This window comes from Odontesthes bonariensis, chromosome 1, assembly GCF_027942865.1.
Source record: "Odontesthes bonariensis isolate fOdoBon6 chromosome 1, fOdoBon6.hap1, whole genome shotgun sequence".
Classification (NCBI taxonomy): domain Eukaryota; kingdom Metazoa; phylum Chordata; class Actinopteri; order Atheriniformes; family Atherinopsidae; genus Odontesthes; species Odontesthes bonariensis.
Window position 1 is genome coordinate 29441383 of NC_134506.1, and position 17419 is coordinate 29458801.

At 39.4% G+C, this 17419-nt stretch overlaps 1 protein-coding gene across 1 annotated transcript; it reads left to right on the plus strand.

Moving 5' to 3' along the window:
* The first annotated feature begins 52 nt into the window (after positions 1-52).
* Positions 53-15222, plus strand: LOC142378686 (XK-related protein 5-like). The gene is made up of 13 exons (XM_075463497.1): positions 53-280; positions 2011-2100; positions 3170-3275; positions 3497-3663; positions 5678-5811; positions 5929-6007; positions 6225-6394; positions 7299-7410; positions 7567-7734; positions 7836-8026; positions 8215-8310; positions 9758-9941; positions 11133-15222. Exons 1-13 carry the CDS (start codon positions 172-174, stop codon positions 11819-11821), a joined length of 2295 nt encoding a protein of 764 aa, XP_075319612.1. The 5' UTR covers positions 53-171; the 3' UTR covers positions 11822-15222.
* Positions 15223-17419: the final 2197 nt, after the last annotated feature.

Below are 17419 nucleotides of genomic sequence, written 5' to 3' on the forward strand. Positions count from 1 at the left end.
GAGTGCTATATCGCTTTAACGAGACGGTCGGGCGGTGACGTTGGGACGGGGGAGCTGCAGAGCGGGCTGCCGCAGCTGGACAGACTCCCACCCTGGACCACCAGAACTAGACTGGCCCGCAGACTGTTAGTGACTGTCGATCTGAGGGACTGCTCGGATTTTCATGCCACTATGAGAGATTACTCGGCTACCCCGAGCAATGGAGGCGCCTGCATGCCGTGTTGCCAAGTTTGCGTGTTCGCCTTTACCGCATTTCTCATCGTTGCAGAGAGGACGGCGCGTGAGTCCTACCTGGGACACACACACACACATACAGAGAGATGCAAACTCACACATACACATATAACACAATCCGCTGTGTGACTTGGTGTGTGTTGGTCGATTGTGATGGTGTACCTGAGCCCAATCCTGATTCTGTTTTATTTGATATAGTTATGTGCGTGCGTGTGCGCGATGTGCCTTTTTTTTTTTCTTTTTTTTTTGTTACCACAATGTGCAGTGTAATGTAGATGTAGAGCGCGTGAGAGCCACAGTGCCCGTAGGAGAGATACTTATTCAAGATGAGGGTTAGGTTTGATTTAATATCTGCAAAGTTGTTCATTATTGTCTTATTTTTTAAATAAGGCTTTTAACACTTGTTTTGTTGTCATAAATAATAGACTCGCACCACAGTCTGCAGTCAGTGCGCCTCTTTCCTGTTCTAAACCACCCATGCTATGTAAACCTGCTTACCCCAAGGCTGCTGACTCATGGCAGAATTTTTCTTGTTTTGAACTCTTAAACCATCTCAGACCCGTGTTGTCATATTTCAGCGCTCTTTTTTGGAGGTGCATGAATGGACGATGTGATGGGCGTATACCCCAGGATGGGGCCTAGTCTGCCCGGACAGCCCGCCTGTTTGGCAGCTAAAAAGCTTCAAATTACATGCACGGAGGGAGGCACAGCTACAGAGGGATGTAGGGAGCAGAGTAGCAGGAGGAGAGGCATCAGCAGCTGGTGTCAATAAAGCTATGTGAAGTGCTGTACAGAGGTCACTGAAAACCGTGTGGACACTCACAATATGCTAAAATGGGTTTGTTCATTGCACTAATAAAAGGCTATATTACTCCCTTTATAAACATGGCTTTTCTAAACACTACAGTCAAAGCATTATCACACAAAATACTGTCTTATGGCATTTGTATTTAAAGCTGGAGATTGTTTTTTAAAGGCTACACACACTGCAATGATATGGTGCATGAATTAACCACCATAATCATAGAATTGTGTGAGCTGGTGGGATTCTTCTAAATATTGAGATTACTTACGAAGCCTCCAAGTAAAAGATGTAACTTTAGATTTGACCATGCTTAAATCCAAATGAAGTTAGTGATCATTTATATGGATTATGTAGAAGAATGGCTACATAATGGCTTTATATGCTTTAACATGGAAAATGTTTTCCTGGGAAAAGCAAATCCTATTTTGATACTCTTACAGATGTTAGGAAAACAGGGCCAGAAGTGAGACATTTTTACTGCCATTTTACTTGATTCCCTCAAAGAGCGCTGTTTACATTTACAATTGACTAAAGTAGACAAGTTAGCAATGTCTGCCTCAAAAAGAAGAAATCATACTAAATGTTGTGTTTAAACCTAATCATCTAATAATGTGGTCTTAAATGTAATGCTTGATCTGCCGAAAGATTTTCGCTGTGTTCTTTTTCTCTAAAGTGCTGGGTAGTTTAATCTGTGACTATGCTACATATTTTGTAAGGAACTAACAGGATATCTGTGTAAAATATTGATCACTTGAGTAACTCTTGCTGTTAGAAATAAAATTAAGAGAATCTAAAAAGTGCATAGGTTCAATGTGCCGTGTATTTCCTTTAGAGATTGCGTTCTGTTATGTTTATCATCTGTACTTACTTGTGATACTTGAGATTGAATGATACGGGAACAATTTTTTTATTGAGTCAAGCTGCAAAACAACATGATCATGTGTTCCTGTGTGTTTTCTGTCTTTCCCCAGTGATCTACTGCTTTGTGTACTATCTATGGGTGGGGCACAACTACTGCTATGCCCATCTGGCTGGCTTCACTGCCCTGCTCCTGCTGCCAGGTGACACCTACAACGACAAACAGATCAATAGACAGATGGAGCAAATAGGGAAACATATCAACCATACCACACTTCAATTTAGGAGCACATATGATTGAGAGAATACAATTATTTAAGCATGAAATTATTGCCACTGGAAATTTTAGTCCAGCAGTGAATGAACTGCTGAATTTGCTGTTGGACTAAATTGCTTTCTTCATAACAGGAAAAAAAATCAATTCAAACCTTGTTAAAAATGTATTATTTTATCATTTAACTAAATTTTTTGTACAGTATAGATCTGGGGCCACTTACAAATCAACATTTTTCACAAGGGGATAAACACCCAGCTGAAATGATGCGTGTACGAAATACAAAAAATGGGTGTGGTATTATTTCTTTTACAAGTTTACAGAAACATTACAAACGGGTGCAGAGCTGAATTAGGCTGCTTTCCCTCCTTTTTAAAATTTTTAATATATCTAGTAAATAATGTCTCCAACTGAAACACTGCAGCCCCAATACCTGTCACTACAAAGCCCTGAAAAGCTAAAGCACCAGAAAGTATTTTCATCGAGCAGTTTGCTAACACACACACTTCCAGAGCAGATCAAGAACAGGCGGACACAAGAACTTTCAGAATTTGACCAGATTATGACATTACTGAGCTACCTTTTCAACAAGATGCAACATTTATTTTTTTTTTTTTTCAAAAACCTGCATGAAAAATATTTAAGAAATTGAACTTCATACACCCGCAGTTCTCCTGTCTGCCCCACGCTGAAAATCTACCCATTCTGATCAAACTAAAAAGAGCTGTATTTGTTGTACCGGGACAGTTTACATGTGCCTGACACAGTTAGAGAGACCATGAAAAGCCCAATCAAACATGCATGCACAGCTCTGTTTGACCTCAGGTTTTTTAAAAATGATTGATATTATTCATTTTCTTTTGTGTATTATAATTGCACATTATCAATGATGTTTTAGTATTCTCTTCTTTTTTTGTTGTAAATGGACACTCTTTTACTCACTAAGGCTTTGGAAAAACTGTACAATGAAAATCCGTTTTTCATGCTATGTTTCTCAGGTTGGGGTCCTCAGTTGCTCAGTTATCTGTGGTACCTGTCCGATGGACGAATCCGCAGGAAGTCTCTCCGGTGGACACACATACTGCACCTGGGCATCTTCAAAAGGTGGGCTGACTTTATGAAGCTATGTAAATATGTGTGAGATGATGGGGCATACAGGCAGGGTCAGAATTGCTTTAATCTGTAATGTTAACTCTCACTGGTTGCAGTAGAGACTAGGGTTAACGTTCCAAATCTGTTCTTGATTAATGATGTATTCTGATGATCATAACTGTAATGATCCCTCCCTCTCTGCCTTCATTCGTCATAATGTTGGGCCCTCACAGGCTATGGGAGTGTATGCAGCTGCCAGATGAGGATGTGTATGGTGAGATCATGCAGCAGGCTGATGCCTCTGCATTACGGCTGTTTGAGGCCTTGGTTGTCACCCTCCCTCAGACGCTGCTTCAGACCTACGTGCTCATCTGTACTGATATAGGACTCAAATCTCCTGGTAAGCAGAATATACTACAAGCACATATATTTAAACGGTCCAGAATAGAACGGTTCATTTTGTGTGTGTGGTGATAAAATATGGCATGTATGCAGTATGGAAACAGTTATCGAACATTTTCTTAGAGAATAATCTTCAATAAACAAAACTTCTAACATTTTGAATTGATACTTTAATTAATCTGTAGCGCCTAAGGAGGCTAATTCAGAGGAGGTCATAAGAAAGTGAGAAATAGATGTGAACTAGCTCATTTGGGACTGAACGTCAACTGGTGGGGATCACATGGTGAACTTTTGAACATAACTAGTTAGTTTTAATCTATGTGAACTGAACATTGAACTAGTTCCTGTGAAGGTTGAACTTGCACAACACTGTTAGGCAATCAACAGTTGCCCCGGAGAGGGGTAGGGTTGTATGTGGTCTATAAACAGAAAAGTGTTGCTTATAGTGGCAAATCTGTTGGAAATTAGCCCCAACTCTGCAGAACACGTCACAAAACACTACAATAATACCGTTTTAGTTTAGAATCCGTCCTGCAACTAACTGCAAACATACTGTATAATCCTTAGCCGATAGACGGTGTACTTTATATTTACCTTAGAAGTTGATGAATGCTAAAATACTTGATTTATATTAGTCGGGTTGCCCAAAAGTGTCATAGTTTTGGCTATCGGTTTAGCCCACATGCAAAACACACCCAGGAGACAAATATAAATGAGGAATTATGTTTATTAAATCAAACTGGCAGGAAGTCAGGAAACGGCGGCTCGGGAACAGGATGGTCACTGTGTTTGGAGAAAAGTATTACTGAAGAGTTGTAGATTTGATGACAAAATAGTGAAGCATGAAGTAGCTTACGGGTGAATGGGAAATGATCCGCCAGGGAGAGGTGAGCAAGGTCCGGAAGGAATCCTGGTGGCTGGGAGGGTGAGCAGGGTTCAGTCAAGGGAAGCAGTCCGGGTTGGTACCAGCGTGGGGGCCTCAGGAAGCGAGGCAGCTCTAGATAGATCTTGACAGATTCTGTGGCTTGATCTCTGGTAGCGAGGAGTTTCTTAGATATACCTGAAACAAGGTAAGAAGGCATGAAAAAGGTCCCAAAAATGCAAGCGCTTGAGCCAGGGCAGTAACACACGTACCATACGGGTTAACACTCTTACAGTGAAGTGCTGGCAGCCGACTCCCTTTAATCCTCCCCTGATGAGTGTAGATTGGGAACACCTGTCAGCGGTGCCACCTGGAGAGCAGATGCCCCCTACTGGAATAGGACAAATGCAACCAGACCAACCAGGAGCTCCAGACTCTGACAAAAAGGGGTCCCAAAAGATATCAATGGGTCTTTGTGTCGGGCTGTGATGACCAGGAGATATTTGTTTACAACTGTCAAAGAAGTGATATTTATCAATGTTTTGATGTCCAGACCTTTTTATGTTACATTAGTTTAAAATCTTGGTTATTATTGGCTTTAATTGCCACCTTTTCAAAGTAAGTCTGTCATTTTTTATTCCAATTGTTCCCTCTGTGATGCTTTGGTGTTCAGCTTTTTAACTAAATCAGTGGCATTGGTGTCAGTAGATGGCCATAAGAATGAAGTCAGTCAAGTATGAGATATTAAGCGCTTAACGATAGACAGCAAAAGAAAGCGGCACAAACAGTGTGGAAGTAGTGATGACTCTAGTTTAATCCAACTGTTCTTGCAGAGGAAAAAACAAACAATCATGTCAAATGATCAAGGTTGTCTCAATTAGTAACAGACAAAGGTCTGTGTGTGCTTGATGTGTAAACAGTCAACAGTTTGTTATTTTTGTCACAACAAATATATAAGGTGAAAATATCCCAATTTATATTTTCAGTACCGGAGTGGACAAAAAATGTTATTCTTATTAATAATATTAATTATCATTGTTTCTTTGCTGTACAATGTATATAGTTTATAATATTCCAGTATTTCAAAACACTCACAACTGTCTTCTCACCAATTGTTATCCCCCCATCATTCTTCCTCTCGTCCCTCCAGCCTCTGTGTGTTTTGTGGTGTGCTTGTTATCTCTGGCCTGGGCCTTGGTCCTCTATGCCAGAGCCTGTTCACTCATCAGACCAGGACACTTACAAATGACCCCGGCTGCCATTCTCTGCCGACTGCTGTGGAGGGTGAGCATAATTAAACAACCGATATGCACAACACACACCCCCACACCTCAAAAGTATCAGTGTCATGAGTCCCATATAAATATATCTATGTGACAGGTATGTTGCCTCTTTCTGCAGGTCAGTATGTTGGGATCTAGGTTTGCCATTCTCATGCTCTTCACACGTATTTTCAAACAGTGGGTCCTCGGAGTCATAGGTAAGTCTGGATACTAAGGCCTCATCGCATAGCTCATATTTGTTTGTCATATGACACTGTCTGTTGAGTAAAGATGTGAGTGTAAGAGTTTCCCCGCTGATGAAAAACACGGTTCACCTTCTCTACCATGAACACTTTTGACTCTGAATCAGTGTGTTTATGCTCTGTATGTGTCAGGGGTTGAATATTGTTTCAGAAATGTGTGTTTGTGTCTCAGGTGTGCACTGGTTAGGTGCAACTTTCTGGATGGTGTCTCAGCAGACTGACATCATACGTTCAACTAGTCGATGGAGACTCTTCAACCTCGTTCTGGGAGCCATTCACATCTTTCTCTTCCTCAATGTGAAGTACGGTCAATCCAGATACCGAATGGCCGGGTTCTACCTGGTATGTTTGTGTCTGTGATCACAACAGCTATCCATCCATTCATTTTCTATACGTGCTTAATCTAGTTCAGGGTGGCAGGTTTTCCTGTACATTTTAAGAATCACCTGCTCTGATTGGTCAGCTGCTTGTTTTGTGATTGAAGGCAAAAAATAGAAATTAGGGATGCAGCGATACAACTTTTTTTCAAACCGATACGATACCGATACTTGGATCTGAGTACTTGCCGATACCGAGTACCGATGCCAATACTTCTACCACAAAAAAATGCAATGAATTGAAAGACAGGTTTCGGTCTCACTAGCCTAACCACACTGTTCCTGATTAGCTTGACATCTCCCCTAGCCGCCAATCTAAAAAAATACAACAAAAATGACAAGCCACCTCCACCATCCTGGTCTTCATGCAATAAATTGGTATCGGTTCATGGTATCGGTTAACTTTAACGAGTACGAGTATATTAGAATAGTATCGGCCCGATACCCGATACCAGTATCGGTATCGGTGCATCCCTAATAGAAATAGTACGTATATGTAGGAGGTAATAGGATGTAATATAAGTTCATACCTTCACTCAGTAATATACAAGGTAACAAAGCTGGAAAACTAGCTACATGAAACATGGACAGTCTGGCAAGACGACTGAAACCAGGGAATATGCATACACTCAAGGTGAATAATGATAGATGACAAACACGTGTGGGGCAGGAACAGAACAGGTGTTATCATCTAAACACGTGAGGAGGAAACACAAGAAGCAAAAGTAACAAAATAGAACTGGACGTGAACTAAAAACTGACAACTTCAGAATTAAATTGGAAAAAACCAAAACCATGAGAGTAATTTTGTGAAAGGATACTGCTCATTAATCATCATTATTTTCCTGTGTTTCTGCTCATTCTTCCAGGCCATGTTTTTAGAAAACGCATTTCTTCTTCTGGCCTCCTCCTGGTTGTTTACTATGGTGTCCTGGGACACTGTGGGCATCCCAGCTGCAGTGTTTTGCAGCTTTCTCATTGGTGAGGCATGCGGCCACTTAGGAATTCTCACACTCTCCATTTGTTCATGTATTGCTTTGTAAAAAGGGGATTTTTCTAAATGTGACTAACCTCAATAAGTTCCCCCTTTGAGGTCATTTTTCTCAAGTCTTTATTGTTTCTCTTGTCACTCTGCAGGAGTGATAGCATTGGTGCTGTACTATCGTTTCCTCCATCCTAAGTCTTTTGAGATCTTCCAGAGTATACGTCACAGGGGGATGAGTGGAGCCTGTATGGAGCGTGGATCAACACTCTCACTGGAGGAGAAAGTCTCACGCTCTTTCCATCGCCATGCAACATTGTCTGGTCTGTTTTGTAATCTGTGATAATTCGATTTATTTACACTGTCTATATAGCTCTCTCTATTATTTCATGCTTTAACAAAGGACTGTGGATATTTTGATCAGGAGGTGGGACCCTCATGGAACTTCCTATCCAATGGGAAGGCTGGAAACATCACCACTGGTTGCTGATTCGCTTAGCTCTTAAAACAGGGGATGTTTCTAGGATCTGGTCCTTGTATGGTGAGGGGGGACTGGCCGGACTGATGGGTCTGTCTGAAGAGGTTCACTCCCCTGATCTACATCATGTCCCTCAGGTTTGCTGTCCCCTTGAGCTCTCAATTGTTTGATTTTTCTTTTCTTTTTTTTCTTTTTTAAGCTGTGTGAACTATATTAGTATTTATGTTGGTGGGGAGATGAAATGTTTGCCGTTCCATACGGGCATGACTTCTTTTTAGATTATGTAAAGGGGTACATCAGCCTTATATGTGTTGTGATTTGTCAGCTCCCCCCTGTTCAGCCAAGGGCTCCTCAAATCTCACAACCAGCTCCACAACCTGCTCCTACTGCAGCTCCACCACTGGAGACCCAGGCACCACAGGCAAGATATTTGATTTTTCCACTGATATTTTTAAACTGGGAAATAAATATTCTTTAATCTTTATTAAAAAAATAAAGGTAGCACATAAGTTCATGATTTAAACGGATATTCTATTCTTTCAGCTGGGTTGTTTGAAGTACTTATGAGCAGTCAGTCTTACTTGCACCAGACAGCAGTCAGATCACTTTCAGTTTGATACGCTCGGAGTATGGAGCTATGATGAGAGCTACTCAGGACATGAACACCAGATAAGTCTTATTTTTTCAGACTCAAACCTCAACAATTGAATTTGATGCTGCAACACTTTTGCAGTTTCCTAATTAAAGAACGTCCATGTTGCTATGTGTCATTGCAACAGTAAAAAAGAGCGGAAAGCCTGGAACAATAAAAGCACTTACCATCTTTTAAATCTTTGCTAAAGTAATGCCCAGTAGCAAGCTATCCAACAGGTCTGACACAACTCTTGTTGGAGTGAGCTTTTAAGCGATAGGATGCAACATGGACATTTTTCAGCTCAGAAAATACTCACAAAGTAAATAATTGTCTGATGCAAAAGAGATGCAAAGTGAAAGATCACAATATATGCTGTTAACTCGAACTGCAATCAAATTTTTGAGGTTTGCATTCTTTAGATGGCTTAAATCCCCCCCTCTGGTGGCACATCCTGATAAGCTGTCAGTTTAGCTCTCGCATCAGAATTTATCCCTAATTTTCCAAACTGAGACTGCTCAGACCGCTATCTACTGTAGTTAAGAAAACATAGTCATATAGATATAAACCAGACCTTGATTGACCAAAGACAAATAAATAAAAAAAGAAGAGTGCTATTACTACAATTGTGTAAAAGAATAAATCAATACAGTGGTGTAAGATTCTATTCTACTTATGTAAACAGAGATCCAATGGGACAGGATAAGAAAATGGGAATAAATATCAGTAGGCTAAGCCACCAGCTTTGCTTCTTTTCATGCTCCGAACTGGTGGACTCAAATGCACGACTCAGACAGACGGTATTCCAAAATCAGTGTCGGTTTAATAATTCCAAGGTCTGGTACACGGGCAGGCAAGAGTAGATAGGCAAAAGTACAAAATCGGCTGGAAAAATCTCTGGTAAAAAAAACATGCAAAGGGGTCAAATAACGTGAAAACTAGACTTGAAATAAATGCTTGAACGAATGACAAAATGACAAGACGAACACACAACGAACAAGACAAAGGCTGGGGTATAAATACAAACAGAGGGGAAGACAATGATGCACAGGTGAAAAGAATTAGGACGACGACAATAAGACTGTGACAGGAAGTGACTACCAAAATAAAGAACAAAGAACAAACACGTAGACCTGGCATGACACTTCTACGAAGTTATTTCGAAGCAGGCTGCTTTGAACAGTTGCTGTCTAATACTTAGATTAATATTATTTCTAATACTCTGCCTTGTGTCCAGGTGAGGGAGGTGGTTCAGCCACCAAAGCCAGCTCAAACCAGCGTCGTGGCCCGACCGGTGAGAAAGGCTCCTCCCACGACCATCCAGGATATGAGAAGGTTTCCAGAAATCATCCCAGTTCAGGAAGTCATCCTAGAAGAGACGGCGGAGGAAGAATCCAGTGCACAGCCATCAGATGAAAAAGGTTAGATAGAAACTGAACAATGCTGACGATGTGCGCACATACACACATTTGATCTACTTTTATCCCAACAAGATTGTGTCAACTTTCATACTGTATCAGTGATTGTGTTCAGCAAGTTGTACATTCAAAATGAGAGCCTCACAGCATCTTCTCCTCTTATCTGTTTAAGGATAAGGTTTGAAGAATATTTCAATAAAAAACTGGATGTGATTTGCCACTGTACCCCTCCAAAATAGCTACTGTATGTAGCAACTATCTATTTGGCCACTTGAGAGAAACAGAAAAAGGATGCATACATAACCCTTTTGAAAGTTAAGGTGACACTTAAAGAGCTCTTTTTTAATGAAATGCCTCACGTCTTTAAGATTAAATTGAAAATTAAGCCCTTTGCAAAAGGAACAGTCTGCCTACAGTTAAACATGGTGGAGGTTTTATCCTGCTGCAGAGCTTCTTTACTGCTTCTCTGCGCTGGAGCCGCTGAATATATCAGAGAAAAGACTGAATTAGAGGATTAAACAATGTATTTTAGAGGGAAGTGTGTTCTGCAGTTGTAGACAACTACTTTGAGGTGAAGCACCACAAGCACCCATCCAAAATTTAAAAAAAAGACTGACTGATAAGGAAAAGATGTGCTGTTTTAAACAGTCCCTATTTGGAGTCAGACTAAACATGTCACTGCAAAAAGAGCTCTGGCAAACTTAAAAGAAGCGTTTGATTGGAAAGAAATGGAAAAGTAGCAGCAACTACGAGCTAACAGATGCAAGAAGCTTTTGGATGGCTAAAATAAATGTTTAGAAATATTTATTGTGGCCAAGGATTCTCTAATCAAGTATTTTTTAATTGTGCCAATAACTGTGTCCAGGGCACATTCTCTTTTTGTAGTTGTTCAATAACATTGGAGACCCAATTAGAATATTTTGACTTTACAAAACTGATTAATATGCATGTAGCACTGAACATTTAAAATAATCCTCTTTAAGTTTATGAATGCATGTAATTCTTAACAGGACTGCACATGCAAACCAAGAGTGCAGCGATGTATCTGTTCTGCAGTGACACATTCGGCACACTGTGTACACACTTCTTGCACAAACTTTGCTAATCCTTTAACCTTTTTTATGCTTTAGTTTGAAGGAAACAGGTAGCCAGTCATAAAAAAAAAGCATATCTTTTCACTATTTCAATATTTAGGTGATGAGGAGTTTCAGAGTGCAGTTTATGGTTCACCATCTCTTTCATCTCCTCAACAAGTTGGAAGTCTCCGTCACATTGACAGCAATCCTGCATCTCTGACAGAGGCCTCGTCCTCTGTGGCTTCTCTGGATATCAAAACCCCTGGCTGGTCACCTGAGCGACGCTCCCCTCTCCTGATTAGCTCCCCAGACAGAAAATCAGCGATCCCCGGAGAATCCAGCACTACTCTGTATTTTAGTGCAGATGCTCATTCACCCTCCAGTGGGAGCTATCTTGGATGGGGCTCAGAGTTGTCGCCCATCTCCGTCTATCGAAGTCCCTACCGCATCAGAGAGGCCCGTTTTGTCACATCAACCCCACGACTGGAACCTCGAAGTGGTGCTGAAAGTCCTGGCCCATCCCCTGTTGTTGTCATCCCTGCCACTCCTGGCACGACACCGGGCACGACTCCAGGTGGGACACCTGGGGCCTCCACTCCTGCTGCTTCAACTGGAGCTTCGACTCCTGTAGCATCGACGCCTGCAGCCTCATCTCCTGCAGCCTCATCTCCTGCAGCCTCATCTCCTGCAGCCTCAACTCCTGGTGCTACTACACCTGGTACTCAAATCATTCCGCTCACTCCAGTCATCTCCCATGCTCGCAAACAGATGGTTCAGTTTGTGGACAGTAGAGAGAGGGCGGTGTAAGGAGGAGTGAAGTATAGGGAAGGCGTCTTTTCCCCTTGATCTGTTCAGGATTTACATGAATTAATGCATTAACTAACTTTTGGAAATCTATGTGAAAAGTTACAGGTATTTTCATTTAACTGCAGAAGGATATAGGTATTATCATTTTGGGGTAACTTTACTTATAAAGTTATTAAGATATCAAAAAAGGGAACACTAAATAGTTGGCAACTGAAACATCTTTAGGGACCACTCTTTTTGCCAGCACACATTTAGTTGTGTTGGTTTGTCATCTTGTGATTTGGGATTCCTGCACGAACATCTGTCAGCTGGTTGAAACATGCAGACAGGAAATTCTTTAGTATGAGCTTCCTTATATGTGCTTGTAACAAAAAGATAGAAAATTTGTTTTGCTTCTTATGCAAATAATCCGAATCGTTGGCATCAACAAACACTGATTTACATGGTGACTGTCCACTTCAAAACTGGGGAGGAGTGCTGAGGGGTTTGACATTTACGCACGCATCAAAGATTTTGATAAGAGGAAAACAGTAACAGAAGACCAAATACAGTTTAGTCATCATGCAGCTGAGATTACTTCCAGTAAAAATTTAGAGGAAAATTATTAAACACAATGTTGTTTTATTGCATTGTAATAAGGCTTGAGATTCAAAGACTACAAAGTATAAATAGCATATTAACCACTGAAGTGCTAGTTAATAATAATAATAATAATAATAATAATAATAATACTAATAACCCAATAATCAGACCATTACTAAATAACCAGTTCACCCATCATGCATCATGCAAGTTTCTGGTATGTTGGCTTGGATGGATCTTGATGAAAGCAGGTGATGCTTCCAATCAGCAGACAAGAAATCCACAACACCCTCATTCTGGTGGAGCTGCTTAAAACCGGGTAGAATTTAAGCTTGTCTGGGAATATATATTCAAGCATTTCAGTTTCAAAGATATGGCATATTTGTGAACAATTATATGAGGCATATAAATGTATACTAGTTCAAATCCAAATATGCACTCATAAAGTCATTGATGTTAGGTTTGGAGCTGATCTTCATTTAGCTTCATTTTTAAAGAAAACTTTTAGATTATCTTTAGGTCATCCAAACAGTCTAGTGCAGTAAACTTTTGCTGTTCACACTAATCATTGATATACACAAAAATATATAAAACAAAAAATACTTTAGTTTGAAGTATCCGTCCTTGCTTTATTTTCATTCGCAGAATGGGTAATGAAAATTATTGACACTATATATGTTTGTCTTTAACAGTAACAGCATGTTACAACACAGAAGGTACAGCTTATTTTTATTGTTGTACACCTGAGTGGTTGTGGCTTGATATTTTACTAAATACAATACACTCATGTGGGAATTTATTTAAGGGTAATTTAGCAATATAGAATATTAAAGGAGTACTAGCCAATTTTATTTTTATTATGTGTATTTTATCTTGTTTTTCTAATATCTATTTTAAATTTTTGGCCTGGTTACATCTCCTAATTATCATTATTAGCACTATGGGTAGCACTGTCACCTCACAGCAAGAAGGTTGCTGGTTCAAAACCCAGCCTTTCTGTGCAGAGTTTGTATGTTCTTCCAGGGTTCTTCCTGGGTACCCCGTCTTCCTCCCACCATCCAAAAAGCTTCAGGTTAATTGGTGATTCTAAATCGTCTCTAGGAGTGAGTGCACGATTATCTCTTTGGCCATGTGATGGACTGCCAACACATCCCGGGTCTACCCCACCTCTCACCCAATGGCAGCTGGGATAGACTCCAGCCTCTCTATGACCCTGAACTAGATAGAAATGGATGGATGACCCAAAACCAAAAATAGTTTTCTGAACTTTCCCTGCACAAACTTTCCTCAAACATTTTTTTATATTTAGACATAAAGTACAACAACCACGCAGTTTATGCACATTATTAAAGATTTTTTTATCTCATCTCTAACGGAGAGTAAGTCACGTTTATTAGTACCTCTGACAGTCCTGTGTTGCTGCTCCTTTTAAACGATGAAAGAAGGGATTAATATGATTGAGGATCAGATATCTCATGATAGACGAGATGATCATTAGTTCATCTTGTGTGTTGTTTATGTGCTGCAGGGAGACTTAAACTAGCTCACTGCATTGATGGTTTCATACCAAACTAAGGGTCAACAAGAAAAAGTGCTTTCAATTTTCACATTTTCTTTGATATCTTGCTTCAATACTTTCATATTTATCGATAAGATGCATTTGGCCTTCGGTTGTGTACTCTGAGAGCGTGTTTGTTGTGCACTTGTGACATTACACCCTTGGACCCCTGGACATGGCCCTCAAACCATGTTACCTGAGAAACAATGACAAACACTGAAACTAGTTTGTAAGTAGATGAGCATTTATTGAAATGTGGAAATCTGATTTTAATGTTCAGCCACAGTATAAAACTATAAAAGCCCATGAATCACAAATTCACAACCTGCAACGTATATTTACTCAAGTATAGTTAGTTGCATCTCCTACCTCAATAAAACTGATGTTCCATATGACTAAATAGATGTAATCATTTTTGGGGACATGTTCTTTCTCCGTGTGCGACTGAAAACACTGAGTATTTGTTTAACATCTAAACTGATTTAGATAATGTAGCTAGCAGAGGAAAAAATAGATTAGGGGCAGATGTTCAGAGTCTCCATGAGGGCAGAAATGATGTGGATGTGATATAAATACTGTTCTGCAATCGTAATAATAGCTTTAGGTATTTGACTTCCGTATTAATTAACCTGTTTCTACTATTATTTACTTTTTTAACTATTACTAAACTGTATTATTTACTTTTCTCTTTCCTAACCAAGTAACACCTGTAAAGTTGTAACTGTGCGGTCTGTGTGACGAGCAGGTGAATCGTTGTGCTGCTCATGTTTGAAGGTGATTAAAAAAAAGATGAGCAGTATGTCTGGTGTTATGGAACAAAGTACTGAGAATAACAGGATTTATAGTAGAACTGCTTCATTAAACGTTGTCAAAATCTGTGTACTGCAGCCTCAATGCATGAGACTCATTCATACAGGCAGCCAAAGTTGAAATTGCTCTCAGTGACAGCACTTACTTTAACCGCACACGCACATTATTGTACTTTACACATATGCTAGAATATATGTGTACGCAGCAGCAATAAATCAGCTAATGAAATGTTTATCAGTGTTGAAATAATTGTATGCACACGCTTAAGTCTCCAGCTATGCCTTTGCTTGATCATTATGAGTGAGCGCTTTGCCTTGTAGAAAGACCGCTTCAGCTTCATCAACATCCAACTCCTCGTCTCCTCAAGGCTTTCTACAGCACCACTGTGGTTGGTAGACGTGATAATTGTGCTATTGGTGTGACAAAAATAAAGCCATTTATCATCACTGAAGCACAGAGTCCTCTGGTGTATTTCCCCTCTTTATTGACAGTGACATTAAACTTTTGCTTTACAGGTTTAATAATCCTTTATACATATTTATACAGTGATTATGTTTAGATACAGCAATATTCCCTTGTTAACCCTATTAAGAGCTTAATATGAACAAGACACTTCCATGTAAACAATATTTTCTGATCATACAATATACCCGTTAATGTGGAATTTGACAATCTTAGTCACATTTTGTTGCCACAAGTCATGTCTGTGAAACATTAAATGTCTGTGACATGTTTTGTTCAAAACATCACAGAAACATTACAACAGCTCCCTCTTCAGCCATGTCTTCACTCCTCCACCCATAGCTGCTGGTTGAATGGAGTGAGCCACACCTCTCAACTTCTCTTTTCTTTGGGATTTAAATGATGATTATGATTATGAAATCAGTGTATGAGTAAATTTGAACACAAATTGTACTTAAAAGCGTTAAAGCATGTTTATACTGAATGAGAGAATATACAGTACCGATCCTGATAGCTCACACTACCACACACCAGTGTAATACTTGACTGACAGTTTTATTTTTATATACATTTTAAGTAATTTGCAGTTTGACCAAGAACATCTGGTGCTGATTTAAGCATAATCTTGTGGTGAGTTTGCCCAGATAGTTCAAACACTATATTTCAAAGAAAATGAGCAGCCAGTAGGTTGTTGAAAGTCATTTTAGAATTGCTCCATCTAATCAACATTTGACTGTTGATTTGTTTGTAGTGGCCAACATTAAGAACTGTTGCATAAGTAGGCAATAATTTACTGATAATACAAAGTTTGTTTTTGCAAAGGGGCATCTGTGTGATGTATCAAAAAACAAAAGAGCACCCAGAATTTTCAACTTTTGGCTGGAAAATATCAAAGAAAATATCAACCAGATGTCAGTTTTTCTAGCCTCTTTTGGCTCCCAAAATTATGCTCTAAGAAAAAGTACATTTTTCATAATATGTCCCCTTTAATTGTGTTTTTTCATCATTTACACCACCATTTTATGATGCTTGCCCCAGGCTTCAGCAACGTTTTTAACAGCATGCTTGTGCACAGAGAAACCCAATAATGTTCTAATGTTTTTGAAGAATGTGGATCTAATGAAGACTTTTCAGTTGGTGTAAATATTGCGGTGGTGTTGGGGGATCACAATGATGGTGTAGTTCATTAACCTGACTTTGCAGTGCTACACATAAAGGGGAATTTGATTAGAATATCTTATATGCAACTCATGTATACATAGCCAACGATAATAACCACATCCACATTCTTCACATTATCACAGGGATGAACTTATTTACAAAAAGGCTCAGAAATGTATCCACAATACCTTATTCATTCAGTAAAATACAAATGATCTCATCTCCTCCTGAACATTTCTATGCAGCTGCCCACCACCTGCAAGATTCACAGCCACAATAATTTGTAACCTATTGTGCTTGAATGTGATCCAATTATCAATGGACAGAGAATACTATCTGTGTTCTTCTATAATAGTCTAATAAGATTATGTGGTAAGTGGTGAGAGATAAGTGTGATTTTGGCTGTAATATTTGGTTGTTTTTTAAAGGAACTGCTTTTATGTAATTTGAGTAAAGTTGTGCTGTGCTTACAGTATTATTTCAGTCTCATCATTCTAAAAGTCAGATGACAGACTGATAAAGAGGAAGAGAAAACAGCAAAACAATCAGCATGTTTTCTGTGGTTGGTGATGCACATCATAACACAGCAAGAAAGCCGAAAGAGTCATTAGTTAAAAATCACAAGACACTAGACAAAGGACAATAAAATGATGTACGAGTCACCGTTAAAGTTCACAGTGAAACCTTCAACTCATGAACAAACTGTAAAGATAGCATGAGATAAATTGAATCATTTCGATGGAGCAAGTAAATCAATATTTGTTGTTAGACTTTATTTTTTAATTATGTTAAGTTAACTAATCATGTGAATATGCAATAACCTGCAGATTGGTGTCTTTATTTTTGAAGATTGAGAAAAAACAGCAGATTTTGGCTAATTGTTCTTAACTAAAGAATGTAAAGATGCTATAATCACATTTTTACCTCATGATGGTTGTTAAGATCTGAGAGTACCGAATGATTCCTACTGGTATTATAATGGTATCATAAATACAGGTGTCTTTTCCTTGCTAATAATTCTGGTT